Here is an 8446-nt window from a genome sequence, read left to right as displayed (position 1 = left end):
TGGAAAGTGTTTACTTCCCTTTTGCCTTCTGAGTTCACTGCTCTCGCCACCAATCAGGCGCCTCGGCGGATATGTCGCTCATGCGCAGTGGGAGTAGCGGGTTGGCGGGCGGGCTAGTTGTTACGGCGGCTGCTGGAGGGAGGAGGTAACTGAATCTTGGGAAAGGAGAGCCATGCCGCGGGAGATCATCACCCTGCAGCTGGGCCAGTGCGGCAACCAGAGTGAGAAGCGGGACCGGGATCCAGATAATATCTCTCCACCAGCCAGCTCCTAGATCTTCCCGGGGATCTACTCACTCCCCCTTTAGATGCAGGCATCTCCCTTCCCCCAAACTCGGGTGACCCCCCCCCCCTCCCCGCCCAGACTCAGGTATCCTGAACCTCACTCCAGTGGTATGAATTACGCCCCCCCTCCATTCCAGGCATCTCCCCTTTCCTGAAGGTAAATTCTCCTCTTACAGGCCCAAGCATCCCACTCCTCTCCCAGTCTTAGTTATAACACCCAACTTTCTTAAAACCTCCGTATCCTGCCCGCTTTCCGGTGATGTGAACACACCTTCCCTTCCCCTTCCTGATGACGATGCCTCCCCAGACCCAAGGGTCCAGACTCCCAACTTCAAATGTGACCCCACTTCTCACAGTCTCAGGTGTCTTTTCCCCCTTTCCTATAGCATGAATACCCCTTCCTCTGATCAAAGCAGCCTTAATGCCACCCCTACCCCTTTTTTGAAGCCAGTCCCCTGGTCACCAAGACTCAGGAGTCATGACTTTTAGCACCTATTGTGCCTAGCAGGACCCAGGCTTCCTACTCCTATACCCTGATGATGGTCTTTTTTACCCAGACCCCTTGTCCAGTGCCTTAAGGGAACACCTCCCTCCAGGTTCCTGCCTCCCTCCACCCCGCAACTTTCTCGGCTTAAATGTTTCCTACCCCTAGACCCAGGCATTCTGTCTCCACCTCCATACAGTTGGGTTTGAATTCTGGAAACAGCTCTGCGCTGAGCATGGCATTAGCCCAGAGGGCATCGTGGAAGAATTTGCCACTGAAGGCACAGACCGAAAGGACGTCTTTTTCTACCAGGTGCCCCCTATAGTACTGGGCCAGGGAACTGGGCACTGAGTGGGCATAGTTTGGGCACAAGAAAGAGAATGCCATTCAGGTGGACTAGAAGGACAAAATAGCCTGTCTTAGAAGGGAAAGGAACTAGAGCCATGGCAGGAGAGGGTCATGAAAGGACAAGAACTTTGGGATTTGGGTAGGTCACGAAAAACAAGGGGGTCACTTATCTCCACTGTGACAGGCAGATGATGAGCACTACATCCCAAGGGCTGTGCTGCTGGACCTGGAACCTCGTGTGATTCACTCCATCCTCAACTCTCCCTACGCCAAACTTTATAATCCTGAGAACATTTACTTATCTGAACATGGTGGAGGAGCTGGAAACAACTGGGCCAGTGGCTTCTCACAGGTACCTAGTTCAGAATGACATAAGACCATGCTTTCCCAGGAAATGAATGATATCCCTAGGCTAAGAAGTCCCTAATAGAGTCTCTATATGGGGAAAGAATCATGTTACTTTCCAGTGAGAAAATTCAGTAGCTGTGTGCTATAGCTGATAGATTTGCCATCTGTGTTTGAATCCTGGATATTCTGTTTATTACATTTGTGACCATGAGCAAGTCACCTGCTTTAGACCTATTGAGTGGGTTGGACAAGATGATTTATAAGGACTGTCCTAGTTCCTAACCTAACATCTCAAACAATAGTTTTCTTTGTCAGGGGAAAAAATGAAGCGATGATGCCAAAGAAAGATGGTGGCTATGGAAAGTTCCATGTCTTAAATGAGTTATATATAAATTACATGCAAACTAACTTTATTTTGGGTCAGTAGAAGATCTTATTGGAATTGGGACATAGCTGCTAAGGAAGGTATTTGTGTTTAAGGGAATAGCTCTGCACCTTAGAGAGAAACTAGGGGTGAATATTCTGTGACTAAGCCCTTTTTTTGACCCTCCTTATTTCTATACAGGGGGAAAAGATTCATGAAGATATCTTTGACATCATAGACCGAGAAGCAGATGGCAGTGACAGCCTAGAGGTGGGAGCCTGTCATATGAGGAAAGAGGGAATGAAAAGAAAACTAGTAGGGTTGGGAAGGGAGTGGACAGTTCTCTATGGATCAGTATTTTGAATATGAAATTAGAAAGTCTTTACTCTGGATTATAAACTTTTATCCACAGACATGGAGTCATTTGAGAATAGATAAATTCCCTTTCTGCTGAAACTAAGTTGTATTGGTTGGAGATGAGGGTTGAGGCCTTGATAGTTGTGAGAATTAAGGACTCACTCTATGGAAGCTAATAATGGATTCTCTACCCACTAGGGCTTTGTCTTATGTCATTCTATTGCTGGGGGAACAGGCTCTGGTCTGGGGTCTTACCTTCTAGAGCGTCTAAATGACAGGTAAATGTATAAATATGTAGTAGGGGATAAAGTGATCTTGGAATAATTATTTTCCACTTTCCAAAGGAAAAATATCAATCCTTTTGGGAATGATGGGAGCCAAGACCAGATGATACCCATAACTATGTGTTAACTTTTGGGAAGAAAGAAATATCCCTCTCATTTCCTGTCAAAAAATGTAGATTCACAACCAAAAGCTTGGACATGCTACTTTAATAATGGGTAGCTGGGCCAAGAAGAGGGCCTAGGGCAGTGATGGCAAACCTTTTGAAGACAGAGTGCCAGGCCCCACCCCCACTCTACACCCCATACTGAGTGCTATGCCCCCCCTCCCAGAGACCAAGTGTCAGGCATGCCTTTCGTGCCCCCCCTCCCAGCTTACCCCAACTTGTCCCACACAGGGGAGGGAGAAAGCACTCCCATGGGTTACTGGGCAGAGAGGTGGGGAATGTGAAAAAATGTCAGGCACAATGGAGTGGGGGAAGGGAGCAGCTCCTCCCAAGTCCCTCTGCCTTTCTAGTAAGGAACTGGGGGGGGGGGGGGAGGGCACAGCCAATTGCCTACAGAAAGTAATCTCTATGTGCCATCTTTGGCACCTGTGCCATAGGTTCATCATCACTGATCTAGGGAATGGAATCAAGGGGTCAGCATATTCCTTTTTTTTTTAACTCCTATACTCATCTAAACTCCAGAATCAATGATCAGTCCCACTACTGTTCCCAGACAGCTGGGGTTGTCATGGCAAGAGACAGACAGAGGATCACCTTTGTTCATGGTGATTCAGCTTCCACTTTTTCCACTCATCTCCTTCCCACAGATATCCCAAGAAGCTGGTACAGACATATTCAGTATTTCCCAATCAAGATGAGATGAGTGATGTTGTTGTACAGCCATACAACTCACTGCTTACCCTCAAGCGGCTGACGCAGAATGCAGATTGTGTGGTAAGAAAGAAACCTGGGATTGGTCAGCAAGTATATATTCATCACTAAGTATAGCTAAGCCCTATATTAGGTACTGAGAATACAAAGACAAAAATGAAACAAATCCTGCCTTAAAAAGCATTCAATTGGGGGAGAGAATATGTACAGAAATGAGTATTTGCAAAAAAAAAAAACACAAGGTAAAGTTTAGGAGGAAATCACTGGGATTGAATGAGATTGAAGGAAAGTGGGAGGATTCCAGGCATGGGGCACAGCCAGTGCAAAGGTAAAAAATAGGAGGTAAAGAGTGTGGCAAGACATTGTCAGATGGCCAATTTGTATCCTAGAGTTAGGGCAAGGGAGTCGTGTGTGATAAGTCTGGAAACATAGATTGGGTCAGGTTGTAGAAGGCTTTAAAAACTAAATGGAATAAAGGGATAGGAGACTAAATGGAGGAGCTTATATTTTATTCTAGAAGCCACATAGAGTCTTGGAGCTTATTGAATGGGAGAGGGATATGGTTAGACTCTTTAAAAAAATTGTCCTGTGCTTTCACCAGTGTGGGAGCTCCCAGAGAGGAACTTCCTTTTACCATAGCAATTCCTTGCACTTTCTAAGTAACTCAGAGAGTTACTAGGTCATGGAGAGGGCAAGTATTCAGCCAGTTTATACCAGAAGTGGAATTTGAATCTAGGTCTGACAACAAGGCCGGCTCTCAGTTCTCTTTGCCATACTGTCTCTTAAAGTCAGTTTTGTACTTCAGGAAAATCAATTTGGAAGTTATGTGGAAGATGTATTGGAGAAGGGAGGGAGGCTACCACATTAATCCAGGCAAAAGATAATGTGGGTCTGAATTAGGATGTTGACCATGTGAATAGAGAAAAGGAAACAGTTTAGGGATCTTGTAGAGGTAGAAATGAAAAGACTTGGCAACCCATTTGATATGTGGAAATTGGGGGGAGGAAACAAGAATGTGGCCAAAGTTGTCTATCTGGATGACAGAGAGAATTGTGGTGCCCTTCACATAAAGAGGGAAGTCTGGAAGAGGGCTGAGTTTAGAGGGGACAGAGAACTGCATCTCTTTTGAAAGTGTCGTGTTTGAGATGTTTACAAGACATCTAGTTTGAAATATCTAATAGACAATTGGAGATGGGTGACTGGAGCTCCAGAGAGAGGCTAGAACTAAGGAAGGTGTCCCAAAAGTCTCACTATAGCTTTAAGGCCTTAGTTTTAGATAAGTCTCTGCCAAGAGTGGGGAGAGATAATTAAATAGGGAGAAAAAAAGTTTTAGCCTCCTGAAGTCTTAGTTACGGGCCCAATTGAGTTCAGATAACATAAGTTCATATTGGATCCAGTCAGCCTGGCTACATCATTTCCATCACTTTCTTTCAACACTTCATGGGTAGGACTACAAGAAGGCAAATAGTGGAATTAATTCATCCCACATTTGGGATCTGGCAGGATGTAAGCATCAATAGGAAAGGATTTAAGTGATTCACAAATAGAGGGCACTGTAAAGTTTAACTGGTAAATTTTAAGGCCAAGATTGATGAGAAGGAGGGTAGTACATGGCTAATAGACTGGGTCCTGCTCTGAAATCAAGACATTTCCATGCTCTGTGCTAGATTCTTCCTTCTTCTCCCCACAATTGCCATGTATTCTCTGAAAAGCTACTTTATAAATAAAAATAGATTTTTCTAGTTTTGGGGTTTTGGCTAGTGGGGAATTAATCCAAGTATCCCCAAGTTCAGACAGAGCTATCTGACAATATTTATTCTATGACAATTTAAGGAGATTAAGCTCTTGGCCCATTCCCCAGGCAGGGGGACTTTCATCTGATCTCCACCTCTCCTCAGGTGGTACTGGACAACACAGCCCTGAATCGAATTGCCACAGACCGACTGCACATCCAGAACCCATCCTTTTCCCAGATCAACCAGTTGGTGAGCCCTCTACCAAACAAAGCATCTGCTTTGTTTCAGTCCCTCCTTGCTGTGGGATTATCCTAGGGAAAGGGGTGATATTCTTTCATGGATTGCAGCCAGTTGCATGACTCTCTTCCCCCACAGGTGTCCACCATCATGTCGGCCAGCACCACAACCCTGCGCTACCCTGGCTACATGAACAATGATCTCATTGGCCTCATCGCCTCCCTCATCCCCACACCCAGGCTCCACTTCCTCATGACTGGCTATACTCCCCTCACCACTGACCAGTCGGTAAGGAACTGCCTTGTCCTCAGTCTCTCCCTCCATTCCCAATCCCATCCTCCTAATGACTCTGCCAGAGTCACTGCCTCCTAGGCAGAGTCTGAGCAGGTCTAACCCCTGCCTTTTCCCCCCATGCTGTCCCAGGACCCTGTCCCAGGAAGCAGACCCCAGAGGTTTGGGGCTCGAAGACTGGTACAGAAGTGTGCCTCTTTCTTCCTCTGTCTCTGCAGGCTTGCACTGAAGAGTTTCCTGGATCTTTTCTGTTTTGAACCTAAGACTTAGGTTTTTGCTGGCCTGAAAAGAAAGTAATCCCTTACCTCTCCCAGGCCTCAACTTACCTCTTCTTAAGGGCCATTCAATGTGTAGTCATCTCAGCAGCTTTTCTCCTTTTTCAGCTATAACATGTTGCCAGTACAGGTTGAAAGCTAGAGAACCTGAATCCCCATAGACCATTTTTTCATCTTTGGATATGAATTCTGGGCTAGATTAGAAAGAAAGTTACCTGTTCTAGATTCCAGCTCAAACTGGGGAGCCTTCCCAAAGTGATTGCTCTACTTCTGGTCAGCTCTGTTAACACTTTGTGTGTGAGCCTTTGTGTGTAGCAGCACTGTGCATAGCCACTGGCATGTTCCCTTATAACTGCTTCCCTCAGGTGGCCAGTGTAAGGAAGACAACAGTGCTGGACGTGATGCGTCGGCTGCTGCAGCCCAAGAACGTGATGGTGTCCACAGGCCGGGATCGCCAGACCAACCATTGCTACATTGCCATCCTCAACATTATCCAGGGAGAGGTAGACCCCACCCAGGTGTGTAATTTCCCCAACTAACACTCTTTTTTTTTTTTTAAAGCCTTACCTTCCCTCTTAGAATCAACACTGTGCATTGGTTCCAAGGTAGAAGAGCAGTAAGGGCTAGGCAATGGGGGTTAAGTGACTTGCCCAGGATCACACAGCTAGGAAGTGTCTGAGGCCAGATTTGAACTGAGGACCTCCTCTCTTTAGGTCTGACTCTATCCACTGAGCCACCCAGCTGCCCTAGCAACTGACAATTCTTGATACCACTAAGGTAGATCTGAAGATCTGGATCTTCAGCCAGCAGCTTAGAATACCTCTTCCATGCCCTAATTCTCCCCTACCCATTCCCTAGGTCCACAAGAGCCTGCAAAGGATCCGGGAACGAAAGTTGGCCAATTTCATCCCCTGGGGCCCTGCAAGCATCCAAGTGGCACTGTCTCGGAAGTCGCCCTATCTGCCATCTGCCCATCGAGTCAGTGGACTCATGATGGCCAACCACACCAGTATCTCCTCTGTGAGTCTGATCCAATCTTTTCTCATCCTCTCTTATATTCTGTTGCTATGCTATTTCTCTTTTATTCCCCCAGTCCTCTCGGTTACTAAGCCTCTGGCATTTGTATATTGGATAGGGAGAGGTGAACACCAGTCATAATAGTTCCTTCAAGCCAGGGTGCCACTAAACAATGATTCGTCATCTTCATTTCTCTCTTCCTAACACATAGCTGTTTGAGAGAACATGCCGCCAGTACGATAAACTACGGAAGCGAGAGGCCTTCCTGGAGCAGTTCCGCAAGGAGGACATCTTTAAGGACAACTTTGATGAGCTGGACACATCGAGGGAGATTGTGCAGCAGCTCATCGATGAGTATCACGCTGCCACCAGACCTGACTACATCTCCTGGGGTACCCAGGAACAATGACCTGATTACTTCAAGGACAGTGGCCTTTATTTACCTGCTGTGCCTCTGTGATAGCCTACCTGGTCATCTTTCTTCCCCAAGGGCTCTGAGGATGAAGCATAGGAGAGGCATCCCTGATTTCATTCATTCACTCACTCTAGTGTAGATGTATGTACACAAACGTGTGTACACACACACACAGCAATAGCCCTTGCTCAGGCTTACTTAATTATCCCTTTGATGAGACTTTATCTTTAATAAAGCACTGGATGTAAAAGTAGCAGGAATTTGTGGACTGTGGATGGTATACTCTGGGCATGCAGACTGAAATAGTTCTCTCTTCATTCTGGGATGCAGACCCAGCAAGAAGGCTAGCTTTTAGGGGCGGGGTGTGGGGGAGAGGGCGCACGCGCATATAAGGGGGAGTGTCTTGGCCCAGAAGAGGCTTATGTCTGTATCCATGATTCTGGTCCCTCTTTATCTTCTTGCTTCAGTATGAGAAGACAGTGTTGCCTCAGCTTTCCCCCCACAAGGCTTAGGGTCACAGTGCTTTACTAATAGTTTTGAGACCTAGGCAGGTGATGGACTCAGAAGAATATTATATTGAAGGTCAGAACCAGAGAACAGATTAGAAGGTCAGAAGTCAGGAGGTAGAGACCACAAGAATTGAATAGGACGACTAGGTCAGATTCCACAAGAGTTTCCTGGAAGAGGGATGCCACCAAAAGCTATAAGCAGTGCTAGCAAGTTGTCCTATGTTGACTATTCTGAGCAACAACTGTTTGCTCTCATTTGAGAGATGTGCAGGTTTTTAAAAAATCTAGTTCAGTGATGGTGAATCTTTTAGAGACCATCATGCCTCATGTGAGCCCTCCCACCCCCACCCCTACCCCAGATAGTAGGGAGAAGAAGTGCTCCTGTTGGACTGCTGGGCTGAGGGGCGAGTCATGTGAGAAATGTCCTCAGGAGTACATGGAGAGGGGGAAGGGAGCAGCCCCCTCTGGCATGTATGCCATATGTTTGCCGACATGGATCTAGAACTTCTGCTACTGGAATTCCCAGGTAGCAGGATTCTATTCCATTAATGAGCTGCTGTACAGCCTCCCTCTATGTTAATAAGGGTACAGGTAAGCTTTACAAGTTCCATGTGGTGCAGAG

At 46.5% G+C, this 8446-nt stretch overlaps 1 protein-coding gene across 1 annotated transcript; it reads left to right on the top strand.

The window, feature by feature from the left end:
- Nucleotide 1: 1 nt before the first annotated feature.
- Nucleotides 2–7568, top strand: LOC100010939 (tubulin gamma-1 chain). The gene is made up of 11 exons (XM_001362998.5): nucleotides 2–221; nucleotides 968–1080; nucleotides 1301–1468; nucleotides 2030–2098; nucleotides 2384–2463; nucleotides 3281–3407; nucleotides 5243–5329; nucleotides 5456–5605; nucleotides 6249–6401; nucleotides 6742–6903; nucleotides 7112–7568. Exons 1-11 carry the CDS (start codon nucleotides 173–175, stop codon nucleotides 7307–7309), a joined length of 1356 nt encoding a protein of 451 aa, XP_001363035.1. The 5' UTR covers nucleotides 2–172; the 3' UTR covers nucleotides 7310–7568.
- The last annotated feature ends 878 nt before the right edge of the window (nucleotides 7569–8446 follow it).

The sequence above is a fragment of the Monodelphis domestica genome, chromosome 2, assembly GCF_027887165.1.
Source record: "Monodelphis domestica isolate mMonDom1 chromosome 2, mMonDom1.pri, whole genome shotgun sequence".
NCBI classification, from domain to species: domain Eukaryota; kingdom Metazoa; phylum Chordata; class Mammalia; order Didelphimorphia; family Didelphidae; genus Monodelphis; species Monodelphis domestica.
This window is presented reverse-complemented; position numbering and strand designations above follow the sequence as displayed.

What these genes read in the sequence shown, in the direction of transcription:
- LOC100010939 (XM_001362998.5), top strand. Translation starts at nt 173, where the DNA reads ATGCCGCGGGAGATCATCACCCTGCAGCTGGGCCAGTGCGGCAACCAG. An exon ending in GGGCCAGTGCGGCAACCAGA is followed by an intron (nt 222 to 967) that starts GTGAGAAGCGGG and finishes ACCTCCATACAG; the next exon opens with TTGGGTTTGAATTCTGGAAA. An exon ending in AGGACGTCTTTTTCTACCAG is followed by an intron (nt 1,081 to 1,300) that starts GTGCCCCCTATA and finishes CCACTGTGACAG; the next exon opens with GCAGATGATGAGCACTACAT.